The sequence below is a fragment of the Anguilla rostrata genome, chromosome 11 (assembly GCF_018555375.3).
Source record: "Anguilla rostrata isolate EN2019 chromosome 11, ASM1855537v3, whole genome shotgun sequence".
NCBI classification, from domain to species: Eukaryota; Metazoa; Chordata; class Actinopteri; order Anguilliformes; family Anguillidae; genus Anguilla; species Anguilla rostrata.
In genome coordinates this window covers 42,857,381-42,876,882 of record NC_057943.1, presented here as the reverse complement: position 1 = coordinate 42,876,882, position 19,502 = coordinate 42,857,381, and the positions used below count along the sequence as shown (strand labels likewise).

Genomic DNA, 19,502 nt, shown 5'->3' with positions numbered 1-19,502 from the left:
ACATTCAGAAGTTAAAGGTACATTTTTAGTCGCTCTTAAACAACACTCACAATATCCTACAGCAAAAGAATTATCCGGCCACTGAGCCATTGTGGGTATTTTTGGTTAAGAAACATGAACCCTGAGCTCACTTTGAGAGCTTTTATTTTTTGGGGGGGACGGGGGTCGATATGGGGACCCCTTCAGAGGACTGACAGGCAGGTGCGAGTGAGCAGGGTCACTGCAGGGACCAGACATCACACAGAAACCTGCTCATTTATCTGGGCATGGTCTCATCAGGGGCAGGCTATTTTCTGAAAAGACAGCACCATTAAGGTGAATATCAAACACCTGGTGCTCCCTCCTCCGCCTCTCTCACACGCACGCACGCACGCACGCACGCACGCACGGGCTCATTCCAGTCCCTTATTTTATCCGTCCTCGTCTCCTTGGTCCTTGCCTGACCCGGAACACAACTGAGGTCCGCCATCTTTAAGGAGATTTCAACCTGTGAAATGCTCCTTGAAGGAGGTAGGAACAAGGAGCTCCCGGAGGATTCTTGAGCAAGGAAACAAGAGCGCATCCTTCGCAGAAGTATTATTTTGGAATGAGTGACGCAAAAATGATTGACCAGTGGTTCCACCTCCCCACATCTGCCATGTCTGTAATTGATGTGGCTTCAAACTCATGCTTGAAAGAGCAGGGATGTTCCATTTGTTCCTAATACACGTTTCCTTGGCTCAGTCCCAGTTCACCTGATCACTCCGCCTGCACATTAACACTCATTCTGGGAGTCTGCGGGAGCCGCCATTGTGTCCTCTGTTGGGCCAGGAAAGGAAGAGAGGAAAGGAAGTGAGGAAAGGATGCGAGAAAAGGAAGTGAGAAAAGGAAGTGAGGAAAGGATGCGAGGAAAGGAAGTGAGAAAAGGAAGTGAGGAAAGGAAGTGAGAAAAGGAAGTGAGAAAAGGATGCGAGGAAAGGAAGTGAGAAAAGGAAGTGAGGAAAGGATGCGAGGAAAGGAAGTGAGGAAAGGATGCGAGGAAAGGAAGTGAGGAAAGGATGCGAGGAGGTAAAACTGGATGGGAAGGAACCCCACTCTCCTCCTTCTGCTGGGCCAGCGCCTGAGGAGCGCCCTCGTCTCCCCATAAAGGGCTCACTCCGCCGGGCAGAGGCTTCAGCTGTCAAAATGCACCACTGTGCCTCAAGATGGCCACCGTGCCAAATCGCATCACATCAGCTAGTGCGATCCTGATTATTGCTTATGCCTCTTGCCAAGAACCCCAACAGATACAATAATATATTGTCATTAAACAAATGACAATATTGTAATATATATTCTGAATACATATATGAATATTTCAATATATGACAGTACTCTGAATACGTTTTCCAGTACAGCTCTGCGCACAATAGAGTTGGGCAGACATGCATGTGTGCCTTACTGATACTGATAATGTTACATCTGTTAAGGTATGTCTGTTTAGACATGAGCACCAAACAGCATATTCTCTTTGAAGGCCCATCCTGCTGTTGCCCTGCAAATCACTGTTTTGTGCTCAGGGAAAAAATGGGCTCAACATCAAAAAGCTACAGACCCACAAGCATTAGCCTTGCTGCTAATCCCCAAATACAAAAAACAAACAAACAAACAAAAAACAAAAGAGTAATAAGCCATCAAATACATTTCATTTTGTGGTCAGAAAGTGTGGAAGCCAGTAACCTGCGACTGATACCTTTCAGAAGTGGGACTATTTCCAGGGAAAGTACGTACCCAAACACAGATTAGAAAATTAGAAAAGTGGGCTAAAGAAAATTTTAATGCACGCACAATCCCCAGATCTTAGGTCAAAAATGAACACAATGTCCAAATAAATATTTCTCTAATTTCGAAGTATATATTTAGCTTTGTTTATGGACAGTCACCAGTAATTGATCGATTTGTAGCTGGAAATAGGGCGATAATGAAACGAATCAAAACGCAGTGACGATGCGAAGATGCCATTGCCAGATGAGATGATCACATGCACACACGCATCACCATTTTCAAAATTAAGCTGAACACTATTTCCTTAAATACACTACATTTCAGGGTTTTATTATTTTGTTAGTATGGATGTGGTCAAAAAAGAAATGATCCCAACGGGAAGGAAAACTATGAACGTGGTGGAAATTGCTTCGTAAAAATGTAGCCAGGTTAAAAGTTCTAAAAAGTCACAGTTGCATTCTGGAAACAAGTTGTTAGGGCAGCCTGGAGAGTCTCGCTGAGCTGGTAATGCTGGCCACGGTAAACATGATTACTGTGTACCCTTTGGGCACTGCATCCGCTTTGTATTCAAAAAGCCAAAGAGCACGGAAAATATTCCCAAAGATGTCTGTGATGCAGACATTTAAGACATAAAGCTATCCATAAAGAAGAGATGCATTTTAGACTACTGAGATTTTCCCATCAGATCATCCATTACAGCCTGCCACTGCGATGTAAAAAGCAAACTTTGTGTGTGTTTATGTACAATCAACCAAATTCACTGTCAGAGTAACTCATCATCAGCTGGTATCGCTAATTGAAATGTGTGTGTGTGTATGTGAGAGTGAGAGTGTGTGACTGTGTGTGTGTGTGAGAGAGAGAGTGTGTGACAGTGTGGGTGTGTGAGAGAGAGTGTGTGACTGTGTGTGTGTGTGTGGGAGAGTGTGTGAACGTGTGTGTGTGTGTGTGAGAGAGAGAGAGTGTGTGGCAGTGTGTGTGTGTGTGTGTGAGAGAGATTGTGCGAGAGTGTGTGTGAGAGAGAGAGATGTGTGTGTGTGAGAGAGAGTGTGTGGCAGTGTGTGTGAGAGAGAGACAGAGAGAGAGAGTGTGTGACTGTGTGTGTGTGTGTGTGTTTGTGTGAGAGAGAGTGTGTGACAGTGTGTGTGTGTGTGTGTGTGTGTGAGAGAGAGCGAGAGAGAGAGAGAGTGTGTGTGTGTGTGTGTGTGTGTGTATGCGAGAGAGAGAGAGTGTGTGACAGTGTGTGTGTGTGGAGCCCATGGTGATTTCACAGACAATTAGAGGAGAGTTTAATTAGGCAATAACAAATGCTTAAGAGGGGTAAAATGGGACGCTAGTGTTTGGGGATCTTTCCCTCATCCCCCTCTTTGACTCAAGGATTTGTCTGATAGAACAGAGTCATTAGTAGACTGAGGCGTACAGCTCCTATTTTTTAAATGTACGATTAGTTCCCGGTTACACTTGTCGTTTTATGCGCCGTATATCCGGTTTCTTGACAAATGCGACACGACGCATCGTGTGCGTAATGGATTAAAAAAGTTTAGCAGATGGCCATGTGTTTGGGACGCAGACGACGCGTTTTGTCAGCAAACGCAGCTGTAGAGCGAACAGAGGAAAGGACGCGGAACTGAGGTTTGAATGGGCCTCACGTCTCCTGTTGAGTTGGGCGAATGAGAAAAAAAGAGAAGTGCATTAATTTATGCCCAAAAACAAAGAAACAAAAACCCTCTCTGCCACCTTGTGAGGAGTGTGACAGATTTGGTTTTGGAGTGGAAGGGAGGTCACGGAGCAGTGACTCATATCAGCAACGCCGGTCCTCTGGGTAAGGAGGGGGTTCATTCTGTTTTATGAATAAACCAAATTAAAAGGTGATTTATTAAGCGTGGAACAGGCTAAGGGCTGCTGAAGATGGGTTACCTGCCCAGACCGCTCTTGCCAGCACGTCAGCCTGGGACGCGTTTATAATCTTCCGCGTGCTAATTGAGTGCCGCGTGGCGGCGTGAGTGTTTCATGGCCAGCGGCTGCTACGCGCTGGCCGCGTGTGAAAGCTAACGAGCTAACGGGCTGATCTGCTAGCACGGCTTTCTCCCTCAGCTCAGGGCTGGCCTTTAGGTGCTCAGGTTTGCCCCCTAGAGCAGGGCTGGGGCGTTGACGGCGGCAGCGGCGGTTGCTACGTGCTGGCTGTGTGTGAAAGCTAACGAGCTAACGGGCTGATCCGCTAGCACGGCTTTCTCTCTCAGCTCGGGGCTGGCCTTTAGGTGCTCAGGTCTGCTCCCTAGAGCAGGGCTGGGGGGGTGACGGCGGCGGCGGTGGCGGTTGTCAGATGTGGGCTGGAGCCCGCGGGGCGGAGAATGGCGCTCACCTGCATCTTCTGTGCCCGGCGCTTGTCGGCCCTCTGGTTCTGGTGATAGATGCGGCTAAAGTTGGACACGATGACTGGAACGGGCAGGGCTATTACCAACACCCCGCTCAGAGAGCAGATGGAGCCGAAGATCTTCCCCGCGATCGTCTTAGGCACCATGTCCCCGTACCTGCAGAGAGAGTAGGGGGGAAGAGGGGCAGGGGGAGAGTGGGAGGGGGGAGAGGGAGTGAGGGGGAGAGAGAGAGAGAGAGAGAGAGAGAGAGAGAGAGAGAGAGAGAGAGAGAGAGAGAGAGAGAGAGAGAGAGAGAGAGAGAGAGAGAGAGAGAACACGTTGAGTCACTCGTTTTCAGTCACTAGAACACATTCAATAGGTCACTGAGCACATTAAAGAGAATTCACACATTCAAGAGAACGTATGCCTGTGGGGGGCGCTCCCAAAAATCTACCCCCCCCCCCAGAAATGGCTGCCTCTGCTACTCATTAGGCCTGGCTTCAGCTCCCTGTCCCAGGGCAGACTCCCTGTACCAGTGCTCTCATTATTACATTACATTACATTACAGGCATTTGGCAGACGCTCTTATCCATAGCGACGTACAACAAAGTGTATAACCATATACATTATATATTCATGTGTTTGACAGGTGCCTTTATGTAGAAAAACAGACACAGTGCCCCCGCCATACTGGGCCACAGCTGGCCAATCAGCTTGCTTACTCAGGATGGCATTTCTCTCAAGGGCGTGGCAGCCTACTTGAGGACGGTCTCTGTTGCTCAATTTCTGTGGAGGAAATGTAGGCACACGGGACACAGTAATCTGATTGGACGCATCAAATTCAGACACGTTTTTATTCAACATCAAGATGTAGTCACAGACAGGAAAGTGGAAAAGGAAAGCGGCTGGTCTCGCCAGGCAGATGGAGATAGGCTTTGAGGCTCCGCCTTCCCTCGCATGATCTGTTCATCAGTCCTGGATTGGGAGTTTACCTCCCTGAACGTGGTGCTTGTGTCCTGCTGAGGCTGTGTTTCTAACAGGCTGATAGCAGAGGCTGCGTGGGGAAGGCTAAGCCTCGAGTAAATCCTGCAAACCCACACTGGATGAAATGGCAAACGCACAGAGATGAACGAATAAACGATGGGATGTAGAAAAGGGGCGATACCCCAGCTGTGCAGTTAGTGTGTGTGAGAGCAGCAGGCGACCTGCCTCTTTATTTTCAGTGTGTGCACCGAACTGTGACAGACCTCCGGAAACGTTAATGGACCTGAGTCAGTGCAGAACGGGAGGAAAACCCTCCACAGCTCAACCCCCCATCCGAGGGCCACTGAGAAGCCTGGGTTTGAGTTGCACACTTTCACACACACACTCACTCACACACACAGACACATGCACACACACACACACTCACACACACACTCACACAGGTGTGCACACACACACGCACACACTTGCACACTTTCACACACTCTCACTCACAGAGACACATGCACACGCACACACACACAGGCACACACACACACCCAGGCACGCACACATACACACACACTTACACATGCACACACACACACACAGGCACACATACCCAGGCACGCACAAACACACACACACTTACACAGGCACACACACACACACCTAGGCGCGCACACACACACCCAGGCGCGTGCGCACACACACACACACACTGTGGAAGTCCAACATAAAAGAACTCCAGGATACTTCATTGCTCATTTTTCTTTCTTTCTGTTTCTCTCACATTGGTCCTCCAGGGAACTGCTTTGGAAGCAGGGAACAAGAACAGCAATGATGTTCTGATAATGCTGAAAAGGGTGTCTAAATATTACTAGAGAGAAAGAGAGAGAGAGAGGGAGAGGGAGATAGAAAAGAGATAGAGGCACAAAGAAATAGACAGAGAAACTGGAGTGACTGTCTAAGTAAGACATGATGTGAATAGAGTACCCCCTGTGCTACAGGTAGGCCACACGCCAGTGTTTCAGCCCCATCTCCTCTCTCACGGGGCCTCCGCATGCGACCCCACAGCCTCATCTCCTCCCTCACGGGGCCTCCGCATGCGACCCCACAGCCTCATCTCCTCCCTCACAGGGCCTCCGTGTGTGGCCCCACAGCCCCATCTCCTCCCTCACAGGGCCTCCATGTGTGGCCCCACAGCCCCATCTCCTCCCTCACAGGACCTCCGTGTGGAGCCCCACAGCCCCATCTCCTCCCTCACAGGACCTCCGTGTGGAGCCCCACAGCCCCATCTCCTCCCTCACAGGGCCTCCACGTGTGGCCCCACAGCCCCATCTCCTCCCTCACGGGGCCTCCGCGTGTGGCCCCACAGCCCCATCTCCTCCCTCACAGGGCCTCCGCGTGTGGCCCCACAGCCCCATCTCCTCCCTCACGGGGCCTCCGTGTGTGGCCCCACAGCCCCATCTCCTCCATCGTGGAGCTTCCGTGTAGCCCCAGAGCCCCAGGTCCTCTCTGGCTGCTGCCTCAGTTCTCCTCAGCACTCAGTCATCAGTCAGTCATCGAACACACCCTCCCAGCTCCATCCTGGCTCGAGGAGTCATCCCCACTGAGGAGAAGTCAGTCATCAAACACACCCTCCCAAATCTGCCCTCCCTGCTCCATCCTGGTCTGAGGGGTCATCCCCACCAAGGAGGAGCCAGTCATCAAACACACCCTCCCAAATCTGCCCTCCCTGCTCCATCCTGGCCCGAGGAGTCACCCCACTGAGAAGGAGCCAGATTGAAAACTCTGTGCATTCTTAATTTGCTGGTTTCCTATGTACATGTAACCCCCTGCCTGAATTGTCATGTTAGAAGGTATATCAGTAAATATCTAGGTTCTATGAGGAGGTTGGCAGACTTTAAGTAGGTAAGTACTCTATAGCAGCACTTAAACCACCCCAAAAATAACTCACTTGACAACTTGGCAACCTTGGGAAACTGCAGTGTATCACTCTCTTACAAAAGGCATCAAACAGAATACAGAACAGAAAATGATTGAGTTCATCTCTCCATCATTTGCATAGCTTCCAGTTTAACACACATTTCAACTCAAATTCCAGAAATGTACCTTGGATGTAGAATATGGAACCAGGGTAGGTAACTAACCAGCATCCACATTTGGTGAACAAGTCAGCTAGAAAACTATTTAAAGCTAGATAACTTTATCTCACATTAGCTGAATATTAAACAAATAGGTATTAGACTATTGTGTGCCAAATGTGTCTAGAGAAACTTCACAAGTTTGCAAAAATATAAAAAACAGTGGTGGCTATCAGTTTCTATCCTAGGTGTTCCACTTCACCTTTGTTCTTGCAGGGTCCAACAAAATTCTCCAAATTTAAATTTAAAACAAAACTGAGATCTCAAAACTGAATATAAAAACAAAATGCATCAACACATAAAGAGTCCACAAAAAATAATAAATGGGATCAAAATGGATTAAGGCCTCTTGTGTTGGTTTCCTTTGTTTTTCATATATAATGAGTGCACTCAAGTTCATACTACCCCTTCATCCTTTCTTTCCAATGGAATCGTCCATCCAGTGGTTCCGCTGATGATGTCGAAGATGGTGATTAGTAGATCAGCAATAGAATGATGATGACTTGAACAGCAACAATTCAGTCTGAGGAATGCGCTCAAAACAAACAAACAAACAAGCACGAAACCGTCCAGACCCACGGCGCACCTGTACTAACTATATAGCTAGCTAGCTATGGCATGTCCTCACCTCTGTAACGTTATTTGTTGTCCTCCATGTGTCCATACATCTGTATCGGTGGTTGTAGCTGTGTGTCCTTAGATCCTACTCATGCGTGTACAGGACAGCATCTGTACACGCTAACTAGGTTAACTAAAGTAGGCGATCCGTACGCGCTAACTAGGTTAACTAAAGTAGGCGATCCGTACGCGCTAACTAGGTTAACTAAAGTAGGCGATCCGTACGCGCTAACTAGGTTAACTAAAGTAGGCGATCCGTACGCGCTAACTAGGTTAACTAAAGTAGGCGATCCGTACCGAACTAGGTTAACTACAAGTAGGCGATCCGTACGCTACAACTAGTAACAAAAAGCGACCGTCAGCACGCGCAACTAGGTTAAGCTAAGTAGGCGATCCGTCACCTCTGTAACTAGGTTAACTAAAGTGAGCGTGTCCGCCCAACTATGGTTAACTAATAGCGATCTGTACACGCTAACTAGGTTAACTAAAGTAGGTCGATCCGTACCGCTAACTAGGTTAACTAAAGTAGGCGATCCGTACGCGCTAACTAGGTTAACTAAAGTAGGCGATCCGTACGCGCTAACTAGGTTAACTAAAGTAGGCGATCCGTACGCGCTAACTAGGTTAACTAAAGTAGGCGATCCGTACGCGCTAACTAGGTTAACCTAGTTAGCGAGATGCCTTTATCTGTCTGCATCTCCCAAAACCACCACTTTGAACGGCACAACATTTTTAAGCACAGCTTTATCGCCTAACGTTACTTTAGCTAACTCTAACATGTTCGCGTTTCGCCTACTCCTACTAAACAAAGCACCACATGCGCATGCGTCCTACTAAACATCCCTCTCAGGTCGTCCGTGAGTGACGAGAATCGTCGTCAAACAAAGATAGGGTCAAATACGCAAAGTCAAACGAAGCAATAACTATACACACCAAACATGAGTTAGAGAGCTAATCTCCGCTGGTAGGAGGCAAACATCGGCTTTTTCAAGCCGTGCAACCGGATACAAAAACGACCAATTAGATGACGACCGGAACAAAGAAACACACGCAAAAGTAACAAATGTAACCACGAACTAACGACTGGGGTCCTAACACCAACATGTGAAGAAGTGTGTCACGACACTTTTATTAAGCAACGGGTGGTAACATTTAAAAAAGGACCCTAAAAGCCGAGTTAGCAACTGTGGAGCAATTTGAAAAAAAGAAGAAAAAAAAGCAATTTAGCCCAGCTGAATTGGAATATTCAGAAGCCGCAATGCAATCTCCTCGGCGTTTCAAAGACAGACAAAACAATTATGTTTGCCATATTAGATCTGTCCTGCCCCTGTTTGAAGCCACATTTTCTGTAGCAAGTAAAGGAGAGGAAAATGTAAAGTACCCTCAAAAGATAAGGGTAAAGTGAACAGAACTTTAATTCAAAAGTACATGAGGAATGTGTTTTAATGAAGGTGTTCATTAATGAAATGGGAATAGAGGTCATTTGCTCCAGATATCTTTTGAAAATTCTTTTGACGCGTAAGTTTTTTATTAATAAACCCAAAAAACTCAAAACTTGAAAAGTTCTACTTACTGCAGTATGAAGGGGGGCCGTGAAAGTAAAAGAAATCACCGACGAGTTTAACCTGGTCCTTACATTTGAGAATTCAGAAATTAATATTTGATAATTTCTTGCACAACATTAGGAATTGTTGAGGGACTGACATTACCATAGACAGCAGAGAAAGTTATGAAAATTGTAGCTCGTATTGCGGGGTAAAACCAACCAAAGGTCATTAGGAATTTGCAATGGTGAGCTCATAACCGAAGGTCATTAGGAATTTGCAATGGTGAGCTCATAACCGAAGGTCATTAGGAATTTGCAATGGTGAGCTCATAACCGAAGGTCATTAGGAATTTGCAATGGTGAGCTCATAACCGAAGGTCATTAGGAATTTGCAATGGTGAGCTCATAACCGAAGGTCATTAGGAATTTGTCTTGGTGAGCTCATAAAGACATCAACATTTTTGCAAAATTGCAATGTTTAAAAAAGGACACGTTTCATATATTCAAAATACACATACACACACACTAGAAATGAATTTCTGGTCAAATAACAACTTGCACATAATAACTAGCATAAAAAAGAGGATAAATGTGTGATAAAATGTGTTCTTATAAAATGCAACAGTACATTCACGGTGTCCACCTCTAGCTAGAGCCCTATTAATCAGACAAGTCCCGTTCAGAGACCGAAAAGCCTCTGGGAACATGCTCCTCTTGAACCGTTCAGTTCCACACTTAAACTGTCTGAACCTGAGGGCTGAGGCTGAGGAAGTGGAAATGCTGGATCAGCCTGCTCACCAGTGATGAAGGCCAGCTTTACAGCTTCACAGGCGCAGAGAGATGGAGGGGAACCCTGTCATCCTCCATGCAATCCTGACCGCTCTCTCTGGCTGTTTCCTCTCCAAGAGAGCCAGACTGCCATACCACACTGTCAGAGAAAAGGTTATCGTGCTTCCCATGACTGACCGGCCATTCTGTGAAACGCCAAATTTCTTAAACTGCCTCAAAAAATATAATCTCTGATGTGTTTTTTTCCACAGCAATTTGCTCCCCCAATTCAAATAAGCAATCACTGTGCCTAAATTGTGCATAATTCTTTTACCTGCTCTACTGCCTCACCTGCTATAAAATTTTAAAAAATCTCTCGCTATTTCTGTGTTTGTGTAATTATGCATACATTTGAATTTTTAGCTTCAAACACACTAAATTCCACAGAATTTATACACGGCATATATTTTCTTGATTTTTTCATACTGTATATTTGAATATAGCGAGTATTTTAACGTGTAAACTGGGCCGTTCAACAGTAAGCAATTTGAGTTTGAATCTCGGCGGATCAGCTCACAGGATGTTGAAGTCAATTCCATTTGCTCCATAAAATTAATTTGGAGGAAAACATTCTGATAACAACGCTGCCTCAGAGACCAATATATCAAGCAGTGTCCCACAAGCTGATGCATGCCTGAGACACCTGCTTTAGCCTGCTATTCTTTATCTATCACGTGGAACGATCCCCAGACATAACGAGAGTGTGCATTGAGACACAGCTGCCTGTTGGATTTAACCCCGCACACCCTGCTGCATAGAGCAGCGATTCTGAGAACGTAAGCGCTGAAGTGCTGTTTACAGCGGACACAGCTAATGTTGGGGCGGCATGGTGGTGCTCTGGGTCGCACTGTCACCTCACAACAAGAAGGTCCTGAGTTTGAATCCCAGCCTGGGCCTTTCTGTGTTCGTGTGGGTTTCCTCCAGATACTCCAGGTAGGCTAACTGGAGACCCATAGGTATGAGTGTGTGAGTGAATGGTGTGTGTGCCCTGCGATGGCCTGTCCAGGGAGTGTTCCTGCCTCTCACCCAATGCACGCTGGGATAGGCTCCAGCACCCAGGCCCTGCCCAGGATAAGCGGGTATAGATATGGATGGATGGATAGCTGATGCTTCCCCACCCCCCCTCTCTTTTATTCCCAAACATACACATTCTCTGCATATTATTAGCATTGATGGTGATATTCAAAATAATAATGATGAAGATAATAAAATTAATACTGCTGCTACTACTACTGTTACTATCAATCAATCAATCAATCAATTTTTATTTGTATAGCGCTTTTAACAAAGGAGCTTTGTCACAAAGCAGGTTTACAGAGAACCGGCCCCCAAAGGGCAAGCCTAGGGCAACAGTGGCAAGGAAAAACTCCCTGACTGATAGCAGGAAGAAACCTTGAGCAGAACTGGACTCAGAGGGGGAACCCATCTGCCGCAGGCAAGCACCCGTTTGTTATGGAAAGTCAATAGTGCAATACTATTACTGCTACTAAAGCTACGTCTACTACAACTACTACTACTACTATTACTACTACTACTACTAATAATAATAATATTAAATCATAATAAGAATCCAAAGCTTGCAAGTAGTCTAGTTTAAGTGCTGTATGCAAGGGCAGAACCACAGTATCAGAGCCTCCGTGCGTTCGATGTTGTGACCTTCTGGTTCCAAACGCTGTTCTGAAACAGCAGCACCCTGCTGATAACAACGCAACAACTACACACAGTCGATTTCTTCCTCCTGCAGCCACCGGTCTGCTTCAAGGCCCTTTTCTGACGGGTGCCGTGTTATTTTTAAGCCCTCTTGGCACACATAGGGGAACGAGCACTCGCATCCAGTGATCCGCCATGACGTCCCATGTCAGATTATTTTTGTAGGCTGCATAGGGTGATGCGAGGGTCATGTGGGATATGCAGGAACAGCCACACTGAGAGGAGGGGCCCTGGCTTAGCGGCTTAGCCATCACAACATCTGACCTGGAAGGCTGTGGGCTCAATCCCAGTTTAGTCATTACACAGACTGTACCACAGGATGTGTGTTCTGTGCCTTTCAGTCCTCGTACCTACACGGATAGGGATTAGATTGGGATTGGCTCCAATCCTAAGAGCCAATCAGATTTCTGTTCCACTGTCACATTCGTTCTGAGATCAGATTCCCCATGCAGTCTGACCAGAATGGTAGAAAACCAAGCCGCCATCTACAATGGACACAAAACGAGACAGAAATAATAATTCAAGCTGTTGCTTTTCGAAGCATCTTAAGTCCGCAACGAACATCCCCTGTACTCTGGCCTCACATACTTAAAAGGCACGTAACCTTGGTATTCACCACTGGACTGAGCCTTCGTCCTCTGTTTAACTTCTTTTAACATTCAACATTACCAGCGGAGAGTGGTTGTGCACGTGATATACATTATGCGTCATTCAAATGCAAAAAAGTGTAAGAATATTGCATTTAGAATGACGTGCATATCAGAATGTCCGGGAAATTTCGATCTGTGCGTTAGATGACATCCGATTCCTATTTTATTTATTTTCATTTATTTTATTTATTTATTTATGTGAATGTGGCCCCAAACGGATCTGAAAATATCCGATTTCTCCTGTTTACACGTTCATAGTACATATCCGCTCCTTGCCACATGAGTAAAAAATCAGAATTGGGTCACTTTTACCTGGCGATGTAAACGTAGCCTAAATGTATCTGTGAAAATGTACATATATATATATATATATATATATAATTTTTTTTTAAAGCTCTCTCAACAGAAACACTATCACATATATAAACTCATATATAAAATGTGCAGTCCTGTTCGATCCAGCAATATAAGAGTGAATGGAGCTGTAGGCAGGTAAGTCTGTTAGGGCAGACCCTCTTAGGAGCACACTGTGCTCATGCTGGAGGAGCCATTGATGCTACTGTGCTGCAGGTAAGACTCAGGTGTGGGCTTCTGATTCCAGCGACTCGCTGAACACGCATCGATTAACAAACAAAAAGCTCCGCCTCCCTTTTCCATTTAACTGGGTATCACAGCTTCCGTCCCTAAAAGGCATCACAACTTGTGGCTCCTCATTTCACTAATTAAAATCTTACACTTGATATGAAGCCTGTTGCTACTCAGACTGAGTTCAACAGGGCTTTTTAATGAAGACAAGTCTATGCCTATTAATAGGACTGAGATAATTTGAGTTGAGGCAGTGAGGGGATATGAATGATGATTCTGTTTTCATCTGAACAGGGATTTACATTTAGACTCTCTTATCCCAGCAGATTCTCTTATCCACAGTGACTTACAGAAGACATACATACAGGCTTATTGGAAGAACAGGTGATGCCAAGTGTCACATGCTATAACACTAGTCATTACATAAACATCATAAAAATAATGTTAAGTGTCATAGTAGGTGCAAAGAGGGAGATTTCAAGGCAAAAGGATTTGAGGATACAGCGTTAAATGTAGCATAGTCTAATAATCATGGTACCGGCTCAAACACAACGTTCTCTGCTTGGTGAGATGGTGTCTGTCATTTGCGTTAGAGACAGGTGCTGTCAGTCAGCTTGCTGTGCTCACCACAGTAGAACACTGATTGGTCCAACACAGTGAGTCATTGACAGTCAAGTGATAGCTCCACCCATTTTTACTTTCCCTGAATCCCTCCCATTAGGTCCATATAGCCAATGTCTGCTATGCTGGGGCACATGGAAGACCTCTACCACAGCACAGATACTGCCAGGTTCAGTGATACTGCCCAGGAAAGTGATGCAGCCCCTGGCTTTCCCCTGCAGTGCAGGCAGACAGACACCAGTATGGGTTTAGAGAGTGTCCCCAGTCTGTAACAGTCAGAGGAGGCAATGCTTTCCCCTGCAGTGCAGGCAGACAGACGCCAGTATGGGTTTAGAGAGTGTCCCCAGTCTGTAACAGTCAGAGGAGGCAATGCTTTCACCTGCAGTGCAGGCAGACAGACGCCAGTATGGGTTTAGATAGTGTGTCCAGTCCCTGACAGTCAGAGGAGGCAATGCAGTCCTGAAGCAAGGAGGGCAGTAGCAAAGAGAACAGGCCGAGAGGATTTTGAGTGCTATGTTGTGGCCAAAACGAGCCAGCGCCACACTCAATGGATGGGTGAGAAGAAATAAGAGAGAAAGACAAGCGATTCCCCTTTGAAATGGAAAGAGAGATGGCATCAGGATGAGACGGAGGCAGAGGGAGATGAGAGCCGCTTTTGGCCGTGACTCTCGCAGGCGAGAGCGGAAGAAAGCTGGCTTTCTCTGCACGTTCGGCGACAGCTCCTCATTAGCCCCCGCCATTGGCTCCTCATTAGCCCCCGCCATTGGCTCCTCATTAGCCCCCGCCATTGGCTCCTCATTAGCCCCCGCCATTGGCTCCTCATTAGCCCCCGCCATTGGCTCCTCATTAGCCCCCGCCATTGGCTCCTCATTAGCCTGCTCTCATTAGCCTCACCATTGGTCTCATTAGACGCCGCCCTTGGCTCCTCATGCCCCCGCCATTGTGCTCCTCATTGCCCGCATTGGCGTCTGCTTCGTTTAGCGCCGAGCACGGGCTGACGACTCCGGGCGCCGGCAGTCCCGGCTTGTTCCCAAAATAGAACAGCCTTTGAACCTTTCGACTCAGCTCTGAGATTGAAACCGAAGGGACAGGGGTAAAAAAACAAGACCTCAACAAAAACGTAGGATTTTCAGACTCGATTGAGAATCAAGGACATGCCGATTTTCTTTTATCATCAAACTGGTAAACTGACCAAAGAGATCAGTGATAATTGGGATCTGCTGTACTCTAATTTTGATGAGTAAAAACCTGATTTAGGCATAGGGTTGACAAGATGGTGTACTGAATTTTATCGAGTCTGAAGAAATAGGAGGCCATGACAGCAACAGTTAAGAGGCCGACTCTTTAATCGATATGCAAACGTAATTAAAATAATTGATTTGAAACAAGTCCATTAGAATACATCAAGTGAAAGTGGGCAAATTTTCAGTCCATTGACCCAGTTGGAGGGTTCATCCATAAGTCAGCCCTTTTGTGCTTCCACACAGAAAATAATTTTCTCATTGTTTGCATCCAACGATGCCTCTATTCTAAAATATAACACTGTCCCACAACACCCCACGCCACCACATCAAACACAGGCAGTTAGCACAGGTTCAATCAGGGCTGTGCCTGTGAGGTTTAACCAGGGTGGGGTGCTGAGATAGCTCAAACACAGGCAGTTAGCACAGGTTTAACCAGGGCGGGGTGTTGAGGTAGCTCAAACACAGGCAGTTAGCACAGGTTTAACCAGAGCGTGGTGTTGTGGTAGCTCAAACACAGGCAGTTAGCACAGGCTTAACCAGGGCGGGGTGTTGAGGTAGCTCAAACACAGGCAGTTAGCACAGGTTTAACCAGGGTGGGGTGCTGAGATAGCTCAAACACAGGCAGTTAGCACAGGTTTAATCAGGGCGGGGTGTTGAGGTAGCTCAAACACAGGCAGTTAGCACAGGTTTAACCAGAGCGAGGTGTTGAGGTAGCTCAAACACAGGCAGTTAGCACAGGTTTAACCAGAGCGAGGTGTTGTGGTAGCTCAAACACAGGCAGTTAGCACAGGCTTAACCAGGGCGGGGTGTTGAGGTAGCTGAAACACAGGCAGTTAGCACAGGTTTAACCAGAGCGGGGTGTTGTGGTAGCTCAAACACAGGCAGTTAGCACAGGTTTAACCAGAGCGGGGTGTTGTGGTAGCTCAAACACAGGCAGTTAGCACAGGTTTAACCAGAGCGGGGTGTTGTGGTAGCTCAAACACAAGCAGTTAGCACAGGCTTAACCAGGGCGGGGTGTTGAGGTAGCCTCTCGCTTCATCTCAGTCTTCCCTTCCCAGGAGACCTGCCTGCATTCAGACACATATCAGGAAGCGGTTTAATCGAAATCACAACTCTCCTCTTCAGCTGATGACTGGTCCACGCGAGCCCTTATTTCTCTGGCAGGGATAAGTGGGTGTAGAAGCTGGCGGTAAACTCTAGCGGAACGCCGCGGCCTTCTCCAGCTTCCCCAGGGACTCAGACGCGGCTTGAGCCCATGACACTCTGGAATAATTGGGCCGTTCGGATTTGCTCAAGAGACGAGTATAAGCATTTGTCACGGACGTCAGCCAGTCGCCTCTGTTATTGACTTTCCTGTCATTTCCTCTCTTATTTCCCAGATGATTTCCACCTCTCGTTGTTTGATAGGGAAGAGGGTTAAAAAAGGCAAACATTTTTGAGGAGTTCAACCTGTCTTAGCTGCTCACTTTATGCTAATTTAAGTCTGCATTGGCGTGAAAACTTTGATCTTTCCTCCGACGTATCTGAAAGGCATTCATTGAGCAAGCTGCCATAGTGAGCTGGCAAGCTTCAAATGTCACATAACGGCCCACCTTCATCACAGTGCTGGAGATGACACCCGAGAGACAAGGTCAAACATTTAATTGGATGATTGGAAATTTTCTGAAAAAATTTTTAAATAAATGAAAAAAAACTGCTCTCAAATTGGGCCCTCACATCTGAGCTGCAGTACAACTGGATCACAACATGGCCGCCTGCACTGCTGTCTTCAAATTACGGCTGGTGCAAGACCAGCCGTGTGAAGGCTTAGATAAACTGCGAGACGGAGGGGACAGGGTGTGTTTCCGGGTGTTAGCATGGTGCTGTGGATTCTGCCTGTCGGAAACACGTTTCCAGGTGTTAGCATGGTGCTGTGGATTCTGCCTGTCGGAAACACGTCTCCAGGTGTTAGCATGGTGCTGTGGATTCTGCCTGTCGGAAACACGTCTCCAGGTGTTAGCATGGTGCTGTGGATTCTGCCTGTTGGAAACACATTTCCGGGTGTTAGCATGGTGCTGTGGATTCTGTCTGTCGAAAACACGTCTCCAGGTGTTAGCATGGTGCTGTGGATTCTGTCTGTCGGAAACACGTTTCCAGGTGTTAGCATGGTGCTGTGGATTCTGCCTGTCGGAAACACGTTTCCAGGTGTTAGCATGGTGCTGTGGATTCTGTCTGTCGGAAACACATTTCCGGGTGTTAGCATGGTGCTATGGATTCTGCCTGTTGGAAACACGTTTCCAGGTGTTAGCATGGTGAGGTGGATTCTGCCTGTCGGAAACACGTTTCCAGGTGTTAGCATGGTGAGGTGGATTCTGCCTGTCGGAAACACGTTTCCAGGTGTTAGCATGGTGCTGTGGATTCTGTCTGTCGGAAACACATTTCCGGGTGTTAGCATGGTGCTATGGATTCTGCCTGTTGGAAACACGTTTCCAGGTGTTAGCATGGTGCTATGGATTCTGCCTGTTGGAAACACGTTTCCAGGTGTTAGCATGGTGAGGTGGATTCTGCCTGTCGGAAACACGTTTCCAGGTGTTAGCATGGTGAGGTGGATTCTGCCTGTCGGAAACACGTTTCCAGGTGTTAGCATGGTGCTGTGGATTCTGTCTGTCGGAAACACATTTCCGGGTGTTAGCATGGTGCTATGGATTCTGCCTGTTGGAAACACATTTCCAGGTGTTAGCATGGTGAGGTGGATTCTGCCTGTCGGAAACACATTTCCAGGTGTTAGCATGGTGAGGTGGATTCTGCCTGTCGGAAACACGTTTCCAGGTGTTAGCATGGTGCTGTGGCTTCTGTCTGTCGGTAACACGTTTCCATGTGTTAGCATGGTGCTGTGGATTCTGCCTGTCGGAAACACGTTTCCGGGTGTTAGCATGGTGCTGTGGATTCTGCCTGTCGGAAACACGTTTCCGGGTGTTAGCATGGTGCTGTGGATTCTGCCTGTCGGAAACACGTTTCCGGGTGTTAGCATGGTGCTGTGGATTCTGCCTGTCGGAAACACGTCTCCGGTGTTAGCATGGTGCTGTGGATTCTGTCTGTCGGAAACACGTTTCCGGGTCTTAGCATGGTGCTGTGGATTCTGCCTGTCGGAAACACGTCTCCAGGTGTTAGCATGGTGCTGTGGATTATGCCCCATGTGTTATTCAGCTTATTTAGGCTGTGTGTAGAGCAGGGATTTCAGACTGCAGGGTGGTCGTGTCTGGCGACTCTCAGTGTCTCATGGCACTCGAGCGCCTTGTTTCTGTCACTGGGTTGCTACGGGTCGCTGGCCGCGAGCCCTGACCGCGGGTCCACACGCTCCATCTCTGAGGCCGGCTGAAAGAAGACCACTGGGACAGACGCTGCACACACCGTGGCCCCCAAGGACCTCAGTCTGAATCACTGATCCTGGAGCCTGCCGGTCCCAACCCCTTCTCCCCCTCAGGACGGGCATCATCCTCCACCGCCGGACCACAGTCATCATCCATCGCCAGCCCTGAGGTGATGCATGGGGATGTGCTTATGAGCAGAGCGGGTCAGTTTCAGGTCAAGGGCTCTGACTGAGGCACCAGACGGAAGAGCAAAATCTTCCTCAGGCGATTAAGGCCAGACGCTGCTGTGGGTCTGGCCTGTGATTGGTCACTGAGAGAGCGTGGGTCTGGCCTGTGATTGGTCACTGAGAGAGCGAGGGTCTGGCCTGAGATTGGTCACTGAGAGAGAGAGGGTCTGGCCTAAGATTGGTCACTGAGAGAGCGAGGGTCTGGCCTGTGATTGGTCACTGAGAAAGTGAGGGTCTGGCCTGTGATTGGTCACTGAGAGAGTGAGGGTCTAGCCTGTGATTGGTCACTGAGAGAGCGAGACAGAGCTGACGACAGTCAGACAGGGCATTAGAGGAGGGGCTTAAGCGTTCCGCTCTTCCGAAACCCCTGAAGAGCCCTGACTGATGGCCACATTCAGGGGGCGGCAGTCCCTTCAGTTAAGATTCCACTCAATAATGTACATTATTATACATCTTAATACAAAACTGCTTTCCACAGCATTCAGGTATATCCTCTGGTGCTGCGCCATCTGTCTCTCAAACGTCCTTCCGATCATCCATTACCCATGATGCTCTTCTGAGGAAATCCATCAGAAAACAAAGCAGAGAGCATCCTATATTACTGACTGCTCATTTTAAACAGAAATTCTGTTAAATGGGTACTTTGGTCAGATAGAGGCACAGATAGATATGTCCATGTGTTATTCTCACACCACTGATGCTGCATAAATATTAAGCTTGGCCTTTATCCACTGGCACATAAACTGTCAATAGACTGTACATGAATCCAGGAACAGTATCAAAAATATATAAATAAATTTCAACAATCTGCTTCACAGAAACAAAAAAAACAAAATAAAACATAAGAAGGGATGAGCGATCAGAATCTTCTCCCCCCATAACGTCAGTCGTTTAAAACATATTGAGATGCCTGTTCATC

General features: G+C 47.3%; 1 protein-coding gene across 2 annotated transcripts in view; it reads right to left on the bottom strand.

Moving 5' to 3' along the window:
- Window positions 1-19,502, bottom strand: part of kcnd3 (potassium voltage-gated channel, Shal-related subfamily, member 3) — a 166,852-nt gene that overhangs the window by 17,865 nt on the left and 129,485 nt on the right. For both annotated transcript variants that reach the window (XM_064300176.1, XM_064300174.1), the window contains exon 3: window positions 4,103-4,271. In XM_064300176.1, coding sequence (XP_064156246.1) covers window positions 4,103-4,271 — 169 coding nt within the window. The remainder of the gene's footprint in view (window positions 1-4,102; window positions 4,272-19,502) is intronic.